Below are 18,877 nucleotides of genomic sequence, written 5' to 3'. Positions count from 1 at the left end.
GAGCATGTTGAGAATTTTTCAGGCTTCATGATTCTAATGTTAACAGATTGAGCAACAGTGTGCAACAGTTTCACAATCAATTCAAAAATGAAATAAAATAAAATACAGCTCTATATATATACAGTATATATATATATATATATATATATATACAATATTATTTTAATTTTAATGTCCTTTATTGTTTTGCCCTATCTGTTGCTGTAACAATGTAAATTTCCCAGTTGTGGGACGAATAAAGGATTATCTTATCTTATCTTATTTCCTATCTATATATATATATTATACATACTTACGACAAATTAAATAAATACTGTCTCCTCCTTGTCGTAGGCTTTTTTTTAGTTTTGTCTATTTATTCAGAGTCTCACATTAGTGGCTGTCTTGAATGCACATTATGGACTTTTATAGCCAGCAGTGACATCACAGGACACACAGATGATGAATATTCAAAAATGTCCTCCCATCTTCACCGTAAATCACAAGACGCTCACAGACGTCAATTCCTCCACAACTGACAAACAGCCCTGAGCACTTCTGTCTTGCGAGTATTCAGTGCTCCAACCAGTTTCACTGCAAGCCAAACTTCTTTTACCCAAGAAAACCTCTGTGCCGTGGAAAAAAATGTTTTTAATCAAAGTAACTACACGACATTACGAACACTCTAGCTGTTGACATCTCAGTAAAGGGCAGTCTCAGTCAACATTCCTCCTAAACCATTCAGCAGTCCTGAGCGTTTCTTTCTTGTGAGTAGTCAGGGCGGTCCTTCAAGTTATTCTTGCCTTTTCAGAATCCTGATGAGTCAAACAAAGCTACAGAAGTTCTATTTCTTACATAGATAGAAACACATAGTGTGTGTTTCAGTGGTGGTCCATAAGTTGAATAATGTAATCGTAAACAATGTAGAAACTCAATGTTTAAAAAGGAAGGGAGGGGTAAATAAATGGTATAAAAGGATGAGTTTGTTATGTAGCCTATGTAAAGATAGACAATGGGCTTATTAGCACCTTGATCCTGAGGTTCCCGATTCCCACCCTTGGCGTGAATTAAGTTGTTCATTCTATACTGAGAGGTTCATTTTTTATTCTTGAAAATCACAGATTTTTTTTTAGATATTATTGATTATTAATATTAAATCAGCAATGTGAATAATCCTGTAGTGAATGTCAATGTTTAAATATAATTTCATATATTTAGCAGCAGTTTTGTGGAATAGAGAATTGCATATAATTAAACTGGTATTTTGACTACATTTTTCAGTAGCTTGCAGGCATATCAACATCATTCATATTTATCATCTTTCATAGGTCAGTACAGTTAACGTAATTGTTGTCATTTTTGTGCAGTTAACCACTGAAACCATTTCAGGGAACAAATTGAAAGAAATTACCTTTGATTTATGACAATAATAAATGTAACAATAACAGCAAACACAAAGGAGAACAATAAACATATTTACAACACATATAAGAGATGAAACCTTTACAGAATAATACAACATTTTCAAAGCTATATTCAAAGTCGATTCAGTGCAATAAGTGTCCATGCACCTTGGAGGGGAGGAGGCAGAAGAGGTGTCAGTGTGTCGGGCTGGGACAGGGGCCTCATGCCACAGCTTCAGAGTGAAAAATGGTGTTTGCAATCCACCCCAGCTGTCTTTGGTCCTGCACAGGGATGGTCATCTTACCCAGAATGTAGGTGCAGCCCCAGCACTGGAATGCTGAACTCCTCCAGGCTCATCCTGGAAGACAACAACAAAGAAGAACAAGTTTATTGCATAAAAGAAAGATGTACAAAAGATGACTTACAACAGAGCCAGAACAATACAAAGATGTAACTTGCCAGAGACTGGACTGCCAGGCAGGTGTTAATAGCAGAGCTCCTCATAGAGGATGAAGCTGGGCTGGTGGTCCTCATAGAGGATGAAGCACGGCTGGGGTTCTCAAAGAGGATGGAGCAGGCATGAGGCATTTCTCAATCTGAAATTATTAGTAATTACTCAGTATTAAGCCATGGAGTCACTCAGTGTACAGTCCTTCATCTGACTGATATTATCTGCACCATTGTATTGTCCAAGCTACCAGCATAGTAATGACTGTATTAAGTGTTGATGCTTACCTTCTGATAGAGATCCTGCCACTTCCATTGCTTTGGGTTTGGGGCTTCTGATGCTCTGAGGTTTAGTGCTCATCTAAAGATAACATGGAAATAGCAATAGTTACAACAATGTATCACAGCATAAACATGATGTGAATATTGAAGGATACAGTAATACAGCACTGCACAATAGGCAACCGACACTAATAACGTGATTTATTGCAATCAGATACAGTAATGACTAATGAATATATCTACAGCCATTAACAGCTGTCATCTATCTAGATAACATAGTGTAATTAATACATAGTGTAATTAATACTGTAGGTACTTTAAGCAAACCCACCATAGCTCTCGTCAACAATTACAACACAGTGTGACACTGACCGCAGCACATAAACACACTGAGTGTAACGTTATCATTATGAAACATAATATGTTGAGAAGTATAATCATGATGAGTTACAGTCGGATTAACGTCGAGACGTCACAGGTAACTAACTGACCAAGATATAGGCTTTTCACAAAAATTTACAATTTGGTCCATGGTTACTCTGTCATTTTCAAGAATTTGACCATGATTAAGGTTTTCCCCAGACTTGCAGCAAAGAATCCTCGTGCCATCTAGATTGCTGTGTTTGAAGTTCTAGCCCTCTAGCTCTCAAATTGGCTGAGATATGGGCTTTTTACAAACATGTGACCAATTTGGTAACAATCCGTACACCTCGGCTGTAACTTTACCGGTTTAGCCTCATTAGACCACTTATTTTGAAGAACTGGAATCCTCCGGCAATCTAGCACTCTAGCTCTTCAATTGGCTGAGATATGGGCTTTACAAAAAAACTTGACCAATTACGTCCATGGTCATTTTCAAGAACTTGACCAAAATTAAAAAATTCCCCAAACTTGCAGCAAATAAATCCTAGTCCCATTAGCATTGCTTTGTTTGAAATTCTAGCGCTCTAGCTCTTAAATTGGCTTTACAAAGAAAGCTTTGCCGAGATATGGGCTTTTTAAGTTTTCTCTAGTTTTCCAAAATGAGGACCGCGGGGTGTTGGGCTTCAAATCTTCTGCCCTGGCAGAAGGATTGGTGGTTTGTCGATGGGTAATGGTTCGCAATCAGAGTCCATGTCAGACAAACAAGGAAAATCAAGCAGGCGGCAGATCTAAAGGAGTTGTGTTCACTGGGCCAATGCCTCCGTCTTTTTACCCAGAGGGAAGAGGGGTCTCCTATCTGTACTAGGTCAGCAGCACGGAGAGGATGGGGTCAGGGACCTGGCCTCCTTTTATTCCTCAAACGACATCACAGGCAAGGGTTAACATCTGACCAATGTCGCCACAGCTGAGTCTGACACTTTCACATCAAGGTGTTTTTGAAAAGGGGTTGTATCCTAGGTAGTCCAGGGATCTGTAGTTTTCTTGTCTGTTTGTGAACAAAGGGAGTACATCCCCCTCTATTTAAGGGGTTGGAATGGCCCATGCAGGCCTTTATGGATGGATTGGAATGTGACATGTAGGCCCCAACAACACACAGATGCCGGATGTTTAAAAATGTCCTCCCACCTTCACTGTGGAAAGTCTAAATCACAAGATGCTCTCAGAAGTCAATTGTTTCCTTATGCTCTTTGCTAAACTACCTGCCTGACGTACTTTGCATTGTTCTGTGAGAGGAGTTTCTCCATTCCACTCACCTGCCATCTTTTGTACCTTGTTGAGGTTCCAGTTCTAGCAGAAATGCTAGCGTCATTAGGGTTACCGCATAAATATAGTATACTTCCAACAGCCCTGAGCGTTTCTGTCTGTTGAGTATTCAGGGCGGTCCTTCAAGTTATTCTTGCCTTTTAGAATCAAGAAGAGCCAAAAAAAAGCTACAGAAGTTCTAATACTTACAACGATAGAAACACATACTGTGTGTTTCAGTGGTGGTCCATGAGCTCAACAATGTAGAAATGCAATGTTTGAAAAGGAAGGGAGTTGTAAATAAATGGTATTTGTCGTGTTCAAAATACTTCATCAGGGCGGCAAGAAGGACTTCAAGTTGAGAGAGATCTGGTTTAAGCTGTTTAATAAGCGAAAAAGGTTAAAGTTGTGATACAGAGCAAAACTCAGCTGAGGTCTCATGGTCTCAATGTGGGGGGGTGCAAGGTGCAATATGAATAAGTACCGCCTCAGGTAAATGAATGAGGCAATACTTCTTTGTCTCGCTGCAGGAGAATGAAAAATGGCCCCCCACCCAAACCGATCAGCCGTCCCGTATTGTTTTATATCCTCCCCACCCCCTTCCCTCACGTTACACCAAGCAGCCGTCCCGTATTGTTTTACATCGTATCTCCCCCAGTCAGACCGATCAGCCGCCCCATATTGTTTTATATCGACACGGACACGTATGCACGAAAGCTTCTGATCTGTACAAGGGGGGCTCGGAAGAAAAAGTTTGGGAACCACTGGGTAAGATATTACTCATTAAATTTGATTAATTGAATTTATTTAGAAATTAGGAGTGTAAACATAGTAAGTACTAACTGTGTTATCTACTACTAAACGGAAGCTCGCCATCAGATGTATAACTTTCTGCTCTCGCTCAGTGCCAGTGTATGAAAAGTAGGACTGGTGTTTTTGTTTGTAGTATCTTTGAACATAATAACCCTTCATCACCACAACAGATCCCATGCAAATCACTCAAACACAATTGCCATTGACTTCTGTGAAAAAGTATGAATTTTCCCTGCGTTTCTGTAACTTTTGGCAATCATTTACTTTTTCCTCTCTTTTTGGTCCGCCATGATAAATAAGGTAAATGTAATTTTTTAACCAAAGTAAACAAGGGAGGCATCAGGCAGGACATTTCACGTTAAACCTGCACCAAATCAAATATGCAGATCCGAGCCACTGTGGCGACCCCCGACGGGAGCAGCCGCAAGACCAAGAACACTATGCTCTAATGGGCCACAACCCATGCTATTTTAAAAATTTATACAGGGCCACTAAAAAACGATATTCCTCCAAAAAAAACTGTATACCTATCGTGGGAGAGATAAACCATTTCCAACAAAAGTTGCACTAACTAACACGAAGCTCACAGAAAACATTTTGTTTGATTATAAAAATACATGTGAAAACATGTGTGGCAAGATTGAAAGAACATATATTTGGCATCATACAGACCATAACCTTTTTTCAGATACAAACGTAGTTTTCCTACATCTTTTACTTCATTAAACTGAAACCCTGCCACACTGGATATACTGTCAGGGCAGCTACTAAAGACCCTAATATAATGTAGACCCCAGCTGTGAAATTTACATTTATTTGGAAACTACACAAAGATACACACAGCTTTACTTTGAAGTAAACTAGATACATGTTGATGTATTATATATTATGTGAACTGAAACACAAGACACATTTTTGGGGAATAAAAAAACTGGTAGATATGATTTTTTTTATTAGGTTTTAATACAGGGGGCGGCAGTAGCCAGACCATAGGGATTCAGCTTGGGAACCAGAGGGTTGCCGGTTCGACTCCCGTATGGACCAAGTAAGTGAAGTGGTAGCTTGTGAGTTGCCAGTTTGCCTCCAGGGCACTGCCGAGGTGCACGTGAGCAAGGCACCGAACCCCCAACAGCTCCATGGGCGCCGCATAATGGCTGCCCTGCACCCCCCTGTAATGCATGTGTGTTTCTGTGTGTGATATGTAAGGGGGGTGCAAGACAAATTTCAATTGCGTGCGATTTGATTGCGAATTGCATGTAATATGACAATAAAAGTATCTTAATCTAAAAGAGGTTAGTGAAAACATTCAGCATTTGATGGCCACATATAGTCTAAAGTTAGAAATAAAGGTTTACCCTTAACAAGTCATTTAGCAAAGTAAATCTAAAGATATAATATGAGCATTGGTGTGAATTATTTTTTTGGTGTATCTGTCCATGTTAGTTTAGTGTCCTTGGTTAGCTTGACAGTTCAATGATCCTGGTGATTAAGTTGGCTGTTATCACCGACTGATTTCATTCTGTCCAGCCCAGGATCCGAAGACACACATTATTATTGTTGTTGTTGTTGTGGTAGTGGTGGCCACAACAATGTCCTTTTTATTCCATGGAGTCCAGTCATTTTCTTTTTGCCTTTCAGATGGTCATCAGCAATGACACTACTGCTGGCTTGATAGTAGCCATGACAACACCACCAGGAAGGACGTCGTGATGATGTTGATCTTATGACTGATTCCACTGGAAATTTCTACAAGAAAAAAGGAAACTATGATTATTATTATTATTATTTAATTTCAGGAATAATCATTTGGATAAGTGGAAATTGTAATGGCACAGCAGTGAGTAATCCTTACGTATTATGGTGCCATTCACACTAATGGAGTCTGTCTCAATATTGAAGCCTGTGATGCCTGAAGCTATATTCAGCAGAACATTTGCGACCTGAGTAGCATTAGGAACAGATGTGGCATCAAATCCCAGGACGATGTTGTTGATGATTGATCCAGGACTGTAAAAGGAAAAATATTGTTTGATATAAATCTTTTATATTTTCTTACATTTCCTCTAGTAAAAAAAATACCAGTTACCTGAATGACTCCACACCCAGGGTTCTGAAGGAGGAGAATTGTTTTTTGTATTCTGGTGAAAGCTATAAAAACAAAAGATAAATGATAGCCTTGTCAATTTCCAATGATTATCCAATAGTTAATCTCTTGTTTTGCTTAGAATACCAAAATGTGCATTTATAACATTAGATGGAGAAAGGAAGCTGCCCTGTTATGTTCCCCTTGATGTTAGTGAAGGATAAGGTAAGATAATGAAAGTTACATTCAATTTTGTTAATTAAGTATTACTTACAGTATCCTGTATCAGTTTAGCTCGAGCTTCAAAAGCCTGAGAGGATTGATTCAACAACTCTGACATAAAAGTTTCGTTGGATCGAAATGTCAGCTGCAGCGTTTTGAGTGCTGCTGTAGTAGTAGCATTTGTTGTAGTTGCAGTGGTTGCAGGTGCAGGAGTTGCTACAGAAATATTTGAAAGGAAAACATTTAACACTTTCTCTGCTGCACAAGAAAAACAATTGCCTTTTCCAAAATTATTTTGTAGTTGACAATTTTGAATTGTGTCAAAAAGCAAAGTAGTGATAGACAACGGTATTCACAGGGTGTAGTCATCTTTTATTACATAAAACAGTTTAACCGAAGTAGGCGATTATAGGATTTTATACTGATAAGGGAAAAAAAATGGAAGTAATACTTACCAAGTATTTGGATGGAGTTGGGAACAAAGGTGACGTTGAAGGTGTTGTTATTCACAGCATCTACTAAGGTCTTTACAACGGCATCACTCTGTGGGACTGCGCCAACAGAGGAGTTGAACCCAATGCTTATATCAGCTATAGTGCTATTGAGCTGTTGTTTTGTTGAGCTTGGCCTGCATCACAAAGCCAAAAATTAATACGTCACAGATTAACTGAAATGAAAATAAATGACAATGGTGATGATGATGCAAATTTGTAATCTAAAAGGACGAATGTTTGGCTTGTTATTTATGCTTATAACTCTTACTCTATACACACATCACAAGATACAGCAAAGCTCACAATTAGCAGCCCTGTGTTTAGCAATTGAATGAGCACAAACGTTTTTTCAGGGGAAAATTAACTTTAAAGATTTTGAGCGTTGTTTCTGTAAATGTATGACTTATACAGTCATTCAAACTAAATAATTTGCACCAACAACTCACAGAAAATATCCATAATTAAGTAAAACAAACAAAATACGATCCACCCTGTCAAATTTTCTTTCAACACATGAAATTGGTGAAGATATCTAGAATAATTTTGAGCTTTGATGTATATCTATGATGTGATTATAAAGGGTTATAAGCAAAATTAACAAGCCAGCCAATGCAGGCAAGTTTAAAGAGAAGTATTACCTGAGACTGTCAAGACGGCAAGCTTCAAAAAGTTCACCAAATCTCTGTTTGTAGCTGTTTTCACACTGCAAGATAAAAAGAAAATGAAAAGAGCTTTAGGAGGTTTTCATTTTAATATTGTAATATCACAATTTAATAATAATGAATATGATTGTATAAGTATTAATTGAACATACACTGAATTTGAATAAGATGTGTTTTCAATAAAAATGTCTTCCAATTGATTCTATCACAGCACCAAAAATTTTTAATTGTTTATACTCACACCAGGGACAATTCGCGATTCCATATTTTTGAAACTTTCACTGTTTCTGTCAGCAAAATCTGGATCATAAGTTTCCGCAACTTCACTTTTGACAGTAAAGACAGCAGAGGAAGGTGTCGATGTGGTGGTTGTTGGTGCAGCTGTAGTGGTTGTTGTGGGTGCAGCCGTAGTGGTTGTTGTGGGTGCAGCCGTAGTGGATGTAGCCGTAGTTGTTGTTGTGGGTGCAGCCGTAGTTGTTGTTGTGGGTGCAGCCGTAGTGGTTGTTGTGGGTGCAGCCGTTGTGGTGGTTGTGGATGCAGCCGTACTTGTTGTTGTGGGTGCAGTTGTAGTGGTGGTTGTGGGTGCAGTTGTAGTGGTTGTTGTGGGTGCAGTTGTAGTAGTGGTTGTGGGTGCTGTTGTAGTGGTTGTTGTGGGTGCTGTTGTAGTGGTTGTTGTGGATGCAGTTGAAGTGGTTGTTGTGGGTGCAGTTGAAGTGGTTGTTGTGGGTGCAGTTGTAGTGGTGGTTGTGGGTGCAGTTGTAGTAGTGGTTGTGGGTGCTGTTGTAGTGGTTGTTGTGGGTGCTGTTGTAGTGGTTGTTGTGGATGCAGTTGAAGTGGTTGTTGTGGGTGCAGTTGAAGTGGTTGTTGTGGGTGCAGTTGTAGTGGTGGTTGTGGGTGCAGTTGAAGTGGTTGTTGTGGGTGCAGTTGAAGTGGTTGTTGTGGGTGCAGTTGTAGTGGTGGTTGTGGGTGCAGTTGTAGTAGTGATTGTGGATGCAGTTGTAGTGGTGGTTGTTGGTGCAGTTGTAGTGGTGGTTGTGGGTGCAGTTGTAGTTGTGGTTGTGGGTGCAGTTGTAGTGGTGGTTGTGGGTGCAGTCGTGGGTGCAGGCGTAGTGGTTGTTGTGGGTGCAGTTAAAGTGGTTGTTGTGGGTGCAGTTGTAGTGGTGGTTGTGGGTGCAGTTGTAGTAGTGATTGTGGATGCAGTCGTAGTGGTGGTTGTGGGTGCAGTTGTAGTTGTCGTTGTGGGTGCTGTCGTAGTGGTTGTTGTGGGTGCAGTTGTAGTTGTGGTTGTTGGTGCTGTAGTAGTTGTTGTTGTGGGTGCTGTCGTAGTGGTTGTTGTCGGTGTAGTTGTAGTGGTGGTTGTGGGTGCAGTTGTAGTGGTTGTTGTGGGTGCAGTTGTAGTGGTGGTTGTGGGTGCAGTTAAAGTGGTTGTTGTGGGTGCAGTTGTAGTGGTGGTTGTGGGTGCAGTTGTAGTAGTGATTGTGGATGCAGTCGTAGTGGTGGTTGTGGGTGCAGTTGTAGTTGTCGTTGTGGGTGCTGTCGTAGTAGTTGTTGTGGGTGCAGTTGTAGTTGTGGTTGTTGGTGCTGTAGTAGTTGTTGTTGTGGGTGCTGTCGTAGTGGTTGTTGTCGGTGTAGTTGTAGTGGTGGTTGTGGGTGCAGTTGTAGTGGTTGTTGTGGGTGCAGTTGTAGTGGTGGTTGTGGGTGCAGTTGTAGTGGTGGTTGTGGGTTCAGTCGTGGGTGCTGTCGTAGTGGTTGTTGTGGGTGCAGTTGTAGTTGTGGTTGTTGGTGCTGTAGTAGTTGTTGTTGTGGGTGCTGTCGTAGTGGTTGTTGTCAGTGTAGTTGTAGTTGTGGTTGTTGGTGCTGTAGTAGTTGTTGTTGTGGGTGCTGTCGTAGTGGTTGTTGTCGGTGTAGTTGTAGTGGTGGTTGTGGGTGCAGTTGTAGTGGTTGTTGTGGGTGCAGTTGTAGTGGTGGTTGTGGGTGTAGTTGTAGTGGTGGTTGTGGGTGCAGTTGTAGTGGTTGTTGTGGGTGCAGTTGTAGTGGTTGTTGTGGGTGCAGTCGTAGTGGTGGTTGTGGGTGTAGTTGTAGTGGTGGTTGTGGGTGCAGTTGTGGTGGTGGTTGTTGGTGCAGTTGTAGTGGTGGTTGTTGGTGCAGTTGTAGTTGTCGTTGTGGGTGCTGTCGTAGTGGTTGTTGTGGGTGCAGTTGTAGTTGTGGTTGTTGGTGCTGTAGTAGTTGTTGTTGTGGGTGCTGTCGTAGTGGTTGTTGTCGGTGTAGTTGTAGTGGTGGTTGTGGGTGCAGTTGTAGTGGTGGTTGTGGGTGTAGTTGTAGTGGTTGTTGTGGGTGCAGTTGTAGTGGTGGTTGTGGGTGCAGTTGTGGTGGTGGTTGTGGGTGCAGTTGTAGTGGTGGTTGTTGGTGCAGTTGTAGTTGTCGTTGTGGGTGCTGTCGTAGTGGTTGTTGTGGGTGCAGTTGTAGTTGTGGTTGTTGGTGCTGTAGTAGTTGTTGTTGTGGGTGCTGTCGCAGTGGTTGTTGTCGGTGTAGTTGTAGTGGTGGTTGTGGGTGTAGTTGTAGTGGTGGTTGTGGGTGTAGTTGTAGTGGTGGTTGTGGGTGCAGTTGTAGTGGTGGTTGTTGGTGCAGTTGTGGTGGTTGTTGTCGGTGTAGTTGTAGTGGTGGTTGTGGGTGTAGTTGTAGTGGTGGTTGTTGGTGCTGTAGTAGTTGTTGTTGAGGGTGCTGTCGTAGTGGTTGTTGTCGGTGTAGTTGTAGTGGTGGTTGTGGGTGTAGTTGTAGTGGTGGTTGTGGGTGCAGTTGTGGTGGTGGTTGTGGGTGCAGTTGTAGTTGTGGTTGTTGGTGCTGTAGTAGTTGTTGTTGTGGGTGCTGTCGTAGTGGTTGTTGTCGGTGTAGTTGTAGTGGTGGTTGTGGGTGCAGTTGTAGTGGTTGTTGTGGGTGCAGTTGTAGTGGTGGTTGTGGGTGCAGTTGTAGTGGTGGTTGTGGGTGCAGTTGTAGTGGTTGTTGTGGGTGCAGTTGTGGTGGTGGTTGTGGGTGCAGTTGTAGTGGTTGTTGTGGGTGCAGTTGTAGTGGTGGTTGTGGGTGTAGTTGTAGTGGTTGTTGTGGGTGCAGTTGTAGTGGTGGTTGTGGGTGCAGTTGTGGTGGTGGTTGTGGGTGCAGTTGTAGTGGTGGTTGTTGGTGCAGTTGTAGTTGTCGTTGTGGGTGCTGTCGTAGTGGTTGTTGTGGGTGCAGTTGTAGTTGTGGTTGTTGGTGCTGTAGTAGTTGTTGTTGTGGGTGCTGTCGTAGTGGTTGTTGTCGGTGTAGTTGTAGTGGTGGTTGTGGGTGTAGTTGTAGTGGTGGTTGTGGGTGCAGTTGTGGTGGTGGTTGTGGGTGCAGTTGTAGTGGTGGTTGTTGGTGTAGTTGTAGTGGTGGTTGTTGGTGCTGTAGTAGTTGTGGTTGTGGGTGCTGTCGTAGTGGTTGTTGTCGGTGTAGTTGTAGTGGTGGTTGTGGGTGTAGTTGTAGTGGTGGTTGTGGGTGCAGTTGTGGTGGTGGTTGTGGGTGCAGTTGTAGTGGTGGTTGTTGGTGCAGTTGTAGTTGTCGTTGTGGGTGCTGTCGTAGTGGTTGTTGTGGGTGCAGTTGTAGTTGTGGTTGTTGGTGCTGTAGTAGTTGTTGTTGTGGGTGCTGTCGTAGTGGTTGTTGTCGGTGTAGTTGTAGTGGTGGTTGTGGGTGCAGTTGTAGTGGTGGTTGTGGGTGCAGTTGTGGTGGTTGTTGTCGGTGTAGTTGTAGTGGTGGTTGTGGGTGTAGTTGTAGTGGTGGTTGTGGGTGCAGTTGTGGTGGTGGTTGTGGGTGCAGTTGTAGTTGTGGTTGTTGGTGCTGTAGTAGTTGTTGTTGTGGGTGCTGTCGTAGTGGTTGTTGTCGGTGTAGTTGTAGTGGTGGTTGTGGGTGCAGTTGTAGTGGTCGTTGTGGGTGCAGTTGTAGTGGTGGTTGTGGGTGCAGTTGTAGTGGTGGTTGTGGGTGCAGTTGTAGTGGTGGTTGTGGGTGTAGTTGTAGTGGTTGTTGTGGGTGCAGTTGTAGTGGTGGTTGTGGGTGCAGTTGTAGTTGTCGTTGTGGGTGCTGTCGTAGTGGTTGTTGTGGGTGCAGTTGTAGTTGTTGTTGTGGGTGCTGTCGTAGTGGTTGTTGTCGGTGTAGTGGTGGTTGTGGGTGTAGTTGTAGTGGTGGTTGTGGGTGCAGTTGTAGTGGTGGTTGTTGGTGCAGTTGTAGTTGTGGTTGTTGGTGCTGTAGTAGTTGTTGTTGTGGGTGCTGTCGTAGCTGTTGTTGTCGGTGTAGTTGTAGTGGTGGTTGTGGGTGTAGTTGTAGTGGTTGTTGTGGGTGCAGTTGTAGTGGTGGTTGTGGGTGCAGTTGTAGTGGTGGTTGTGGGTGCAGTTGTAGTGGTGGTTGTGGGTGTAGTTGTAGTGGTGGTTGTGGGTGCCGTTGTGGTGGTGGTTGTGGGTGCAGTTGTGGTGGTGGTTGTCGGTGCAGTTGTAGTGGTGGTTGTCGGTGCAGTTGTAGTGGTGGTTGTGGGTGCAGTTGTAGTGGTGGTTGTGGGTGCAGTTGTAGTGGTGGTTGTGGGTGTAGTTGTAGTGGTGGTTGTGGGTGCAGTTGTAGTGGTGGTTGTGGGTGCAGTTGTAGTGGTGGTTGTGGGTGTAGTTGTAGTGGTGGTTGTGGGTGCAGTTGTAGTGGTGGTTGTGGGTGCAGTTGTGGTGGTGGTTGTCGGTGCAGTTGTAGTGGTGGTTGTCGGTGTAGTTGTAGTGGTGGTTGTGGGTGAAGTTGTAGTGGTGGCTTGACCTGTAGTGGTGGTTGTCAGCACAGCTGTAGTGGTTGTTGGTGGTGAAAACATTCAAAGAAAGAGAAAGAAAATACAAAGTTGGAAGGAAAATTAATAGATTTCCTTTAATTGGTCTTTTGGTGGACTATTTTTGTACTTTTCTTCTGCAACCATTGCTTTCTATTTTTTTTAAAACTGTTAATTGCCCATACATTTCAATCTATTACAGTCCTTTTTTGGGGGGGAAACTACTAAATAAATATTGACATTTACTCGCTATTGGTCAGGATCACTGTTCCCTGTAAGCTGCTCGTCTGCGCAATCGCGCACTGCTCGCACATTTTCAGCACACAAGAAGATCTATGCTGCACATAAAATAAAATTCAACATAAATTTTAAAGGAATTAGACCAATAACCTTTTTTTCGGTACCATTTTGCAATGTAACTCAGTGAGTGACAGGTGTCCAGCCAATGATACGATACGGTTCACTTACGGTATTAGACGATCGCGGACAGCAATTCCCCCCCCCCCCCCCCCCCCATGAAATATTAACTTGAGGCATGACAAAATGTTATTGTACAACAAAAGACAACATGTCGAGACAGAGAGAGAGAGAGAGAGAGAGAGAGAGAGAGAGAGAGAGATAGTTGAGAGAAATTTTAACTTAGCGTTAGGTGTGCCCTCTAGTCAGGTTCTTTTAAGTTTTGTTACACAGTAGCTCTTACCCATTAGAGTCATCAATGTGAAGAGAAGTGGTCTGACATCCATCCTGTTTTCTTTTAAATCTGCAGAATAATACAAATATAAAACAATGCAATGGCAGAACTGGCATGAAAAAAAATATTTGCAATCTCATTGAATCAATGCTTTCTCCATTTTGCTAAAGATTCAGTCACCTAATACTCATAGTTGTTTTGTTTTAAATTTTAGGAACTCCTAGGGTAAATCCTCTGTATATCTGATGCAATAGTATGGCATGGGTGTGTGAATGCTTGTGTGAGTGTGTGTGTGTGTGTGTGTGTAAGTGCTGATTGAGTGCAGCATTGACTTGATATTGCCTTCACCAAACAGCAAAGAGGTGGAACCCCAACTAACACCAGCCGAGCAACAAGCAGCACCAGCGCAGATACCCGGCAAAATAAACAAACCCCAACCCCCTGATCCGCCGTTTGTTGCAGAAACCTTATATGTCACCATTCTCAAAAAAGTAGAGGTATAATTACTTAATACATTTATGTCTATGGAAAACCTCTTATAATTTGTTCACTATGGATTGTGATTACACCTGTCATCTTCGAGCTGGGCTCAAATTGTCATTGTTCTAAAAACCCTGAGCTTGGAGTTACAGTCACATTGTTAGCAGCCTTGTTGGTCATTTCTATTTGCAATGCTTCCCACTAGGTACATGGAGACATAAGTCATCACATCAGAAAGAGCTATACATGAAAAGCAGGTTATCACTTCGAGTCAGCAGCAGCAGCAGCGCAGAAAAAAAAATCAGACACTGTGAGCACTTCAAATAAATCTCCTGCATCACAGTAGGGAAAGAACCAAACAACAAAGTTTAAAGAAGCTCCAACAAGTTCTCACGCTTAAGAGCTTAAAAAGCTACTTGGGAGCATGTTGAGAATTTTTCAGGTTTCATTATTCTAATGTCAATCAATCAATTCAAAAATGTAATTAAATAAATCAAAGCTTTGCAAATATTTACATAATAAGTACTTACATATATATAACATTATATATACTTACAACAAACTAAATAATGTCTCCTCCTTGTTGTAGGCTTCTTTAAGTTATGTCTATTTATTCAGAGTCTTCTCATTTAGTCCATCTCACATTAGTGGCTGTCTTGAATGCACATTATGGACTTTTATAACCAGCAGTGACATCACATGACACACAGATGATGAATATTCAAAAATGTCCTCCCATCTTCACCATAAAGCAAGGTCTAAATCACAAGACGCTCTCAGAGGCAATTGTTACCTTATGCTCTTGGCTGAACTACATGCCTGACGCACTTTGCATTGTTCTGTTGGAGGAATTTCTCCATTCCACTCACCTGCCGTGTTTCGTACCCCCAGTTCTATTAGAAATGCTAGCAAGTCATTAAGGGTACCAAATGCATATAAAACATGTCAATGTAATAGAAATACAGCATAAATGCAGTATAGCACTATTTACAAAACCAGTGTTATTGTACAGTTTCAGTTAACATTCCTCCACAACCGTACAGCAGCCCTGAATGTTTCTTTCTTATGAGTATTCAGAGTGGTCCTTCAAGTTATTCTTGCCTTTCCAGAATCCTGAAGAGGTTAAAAAAAGCAATAGAAGTTCCAATACTCAAAGAAATAGAAACACAAAGTCTATGTTTCAGTGGTGGTCCATAAGTTCAATACTGTAATTGTAAACAATGTAGAAAAGCAATGTTTTAAATAGAAGAGAGGGGTAAATAAATGGTATTTCAGGATCAGCTTGTTATGTAGCCTATGCAAATAAAGTCAATGGGCTTATTAGCACAACAAATAGGTTACCATTAGTTAGATATTATTCATTAAATTTGAATAACATAATAACCTTTCTTTACCGCAACGAATCCCATGCAAATCAAACAAACACACCACACACCACCGTGTAAAAAATTTTCAGCCCTCATTTTCAGTGTTTCCGTCTTTTCGGTTCTGCCAAAATGAATGGTCTTTTTTTTTAAATGTATGCCTAACCTCTAAAAACAGCCCACGAGTCATAGTTTGGCCATGCCACAAACTTTTTGGGTCATGGGCCACTTAAAGAAAAGAATAAGAATTAATGGGCCAAACAATACTAGCAGCGGGGGAGTTCCAACCAGTTATATTGCAAGAAAAACTTCTTTTTTTGAGACCACAAAACCTCTGTGCCATCGAAAATTGATTTTCTATCAAAGTAACTATACGACATTACCAAATACTACAACTGTTGACATCTCAGTCGATTGTTGATATGCGCACATATTACAGTAGGCATCTCTGTGTCTCAGATTTAATACAATAATATTCTTTCAAACACGTCTTCAAAAAACAGTTCAAACTTAGAATAGGAGAAAATACCAAGAGAAGGAACAGGCAGTCTCAGTCAACATTACTCCACAACCATTCAGCAGCCCTGAGCGTTTCTTTCTTATAAGTATTCAGAGCAGTCCTTCAAGTTATTCTTGCCTTTTCAGAATCCTGAAGAGGCAAAAAAAGCTACAGAAGTTCCAATACTTACAGAGGTAGAAACACATAGTGTGTGTTTCAGTGGTGGTCCATAAGTTCAATACTGTAAGTGTAAGAATGTAGAAAAGCAATGTTTAAAAAGCAAGGGAAGGGTAAATAAGTGGTGTTAAAGGATAAGTTTGTTATGTAACCTATGTAAATTAAGTCGCAACAGATCCTAGATCCCAGATCAAACAAACACAGTTCCCATTGACTTCTGTGAAAAATAATACATTTTCCCAGCGTGTCGGAAATTTTCGCCACTCATTTTCTATTTTCTGTCTTTTCGGTCAGCCAACATAAATAAGGTAAATGTAATTTTTTTTTACCGAGTTAAACAAGGATTGCAACCGGAAGAACATTCAACATAAAACCTATGCCAAATTAAATATGCGGATGAAATCTGCTGTGGCGACCCTCGACAGGAGCAGCGGAAAGACTATGTTCTCATGGGCCATATTACATTCTATTTTTAATATTTATACCGGACCTTTGAAAAGCAGCACATGAGCCATTGTTTGGCCATGCCACAAAGTTTTTGGGTTGTGGGCCACATAAAGAAAACAACAAGGATTAATGGGCCAAACAAAATTAACCGTGGGGGTGTTCCAACCAGTTACACTGCAAGAAAAAAGTTTTTTAGACCACAAAACCTCTGTGCCATCGACAATTAATTTTCTATCAAAGTAGCTATACTTTGACTATACTTCAATTGTGGACTAATTATAACAGTTGAAGTGATTACCAATCACTTCAACTGTTGACTGTCGGACTTTATAATAGATCTACCTCGGGTCGGGGGATGGACAGTGGGATATAGGGATCTGAGGTCTTTGCCCCATCTGTGACTTCACCAAAGCCCACTGCAACTTTTGGCGGGACTTTCCGGCTGCCAGCAGGTCAAAGAGCCGGCCTACACGGTGAACGATGGAAGGTGAACGATGGAAGCCTGCTCCCTTTTTTATTTTTCCTGCAAATGAATACAAGACAGAATGATGATCTTCTCCGTGCCACGAACACAAGGGAGACTGAACATTTGAACTGATGTTGTGCCGTTCGACCAATTCACATGAAAACAGACAAGGATTATAACATCAAGCAGGGAGGGGCAGGGCGTGCTGACGGTCCACTACAGGTACAGATCATGACAGAGAGAAGCAGAGATGAGTGACAGCTGGAAAAAAGGCAGCATTTGGATGCATTTTAACAATTGTGACAACATAAAGGCAGAATGCAGAATTAAGCCGTCATGTCGAGCAGGGTCCACAAAAAACCTTCACAGACATGAGAACTGTGTATCCAACAGTTCAGTTGGAAGAAAAAGCTACTGTCAGTGCTTCTACAACTGTTGGGATTTAGAAGCTCCACCCAGGCTCTCAATCCAGTGTATGTTCTTTCAAACAGGAAAACACATTCCAAAACTGTACGACAGAGAACATGCGTCATTGCAAGAACATTCCAAAACTAAAAGTACCACATTCTCTGTCATCTCATTAACATCAGAACAGACAGAATGCATGTGAAGTACAGATGATACGGGAACTACAGGGAATTCCCAGAATTACAGGGAATGTGAAGGGAAATTGTGACAGTGACATGTGGACAGGCAAATGTGAAACATGAAAGGTAAAGTATTGCTAAAATAGTAAAATAAAAAAAGTAACTAATAATACAAAAAAACATGGTTATGTTGCTGAATTGAAGTGCATTTTGATACAAAATGTGAGTGTTGAGTGTTGGATATCAACATTTTGTAAATGTTCACACAAAATACGCTTCAGCGGGTTTGGGTGGAGAATCAGCCACGTGGATAAATGTTACTAATAATGTTAAACATGAGTAGCTCCCGGACATCATTAGTTTGTCAAAGTAGCTCTCAGAGGCAAAAGGTTGGAGAACACTGCTTTATAGCATATCGCACAACACATTGCTGTATATCATATATACCACACGTGTATGCTGTACAAGTTGTATATATTGTAAGTACTCTTACTCCCAAGCAGATGCACAATCTGCACTTTATACCCTTTGTCCTCCTTCTGTACTTTGTACTTGTTATGTACTTTGTTCCCCTATTGTATGTACTTCGTACCCCTTATTGTGTGTACTTAATTATCTGCATGCACTCTTGCACATTTTTTTTGCACTCGAGGTGATTTCTCTTTTCATTCTACACTGTACTGCAACTGTTGTACAGTAATTTCCCTCGTTATAAACTTTTATCTTATCTTATCTTTGACATCTCAGTGGATTGTTGATATGCGCACATATTACAGTAGGCATCTCTGTGTCTCAGATTTAACACAATAATATTCTTTCAAACTGGTCTTCAAAAAAACTGTTCAAACTTAGAACAGGAGAAAATCAAAAGAAGGAAAAGGCAGTCTCAGTCAACATTCCTCCACAACCATCCAGCAGCCCTGAGCATTTCTTTCTTGTTGGTATTCAGAGCGGTCCTTCAAGTTATTCTCGCCTTTTCAGAATCCTGAGTAAAAAGTTGCACCTTGCTCGCCATCAGATGTATAACTTTCTGCCGTCACTGTGCCAGTGTATGAAATGTAGGACTGATTTTTCATTTTGTAGTGTCTTTGAACATAATAATCTTTAATCACCCCAACAGATTCCATGCAAATCAAAACAAACACACTTCCCATTTGCTTAATATTATATTTAACCCGCGTAATGTCCTCAGGGTCAAATTGAAGCAGATGACACCACGGTGATAGGCCTGATCAGAGGCGACGATGAGACGGCCTTCAGGGAGGAAGTACGGCACCTGACCACGTGGTGTGCTGACAACCTGGCACT

At 41.5% G+C, this 18,877-nt stretch overlaps 1 protein-coding gene across 1 annotated transcript in view; it reads left to right on the top strand.

The window, feature by feature from the left end:
* The window catches only part of LOC143006968 (uncharacterized), a 63,589-nt gene extending 48,443 nt beyond the window's left edge, over window positions 1–15,146 (top strand). Inside the window, exons 4-5 of the mRNA XM_076158348.1 lie at window positions 8,487–9,269; window positions 15,139–15,146. Coding sequence (XP_076014463.1) covers window positions 8,487–9,269; window positions 15,139–15,146 — 791 coding nt within the window. The remainder of the gene's footprint in view (window positions 1–8,486; window positions 9,270–15,138) is intronic.
* The last annotated feature ends 3,731 nt before the right edge of the window (window positions 15,147–18,877 follow it).

Source organism: Genypterus blacodes, unplaced genomic scaffold (genome assembly GCF_046128005.1).
Source record: "Genypterus blacodes isolate CSIRO-AG114 ecotype Tasmania unplaced genomic scaffold, CSIRO-AGI_Gbla_v1 ptg000076l_1, whole genome shotgun sequence".
Taxonomy (NCBI): domain Eukaryota; kingdom Metazoa; phylum Chordata; class Actinopteri; order Ophidiiformes; family Ophidiidae; genus Genypterus; species Genypterus blacodes.
This window is presented reverse-complemented; position numbering and strand designations above follow the sequence as displayed.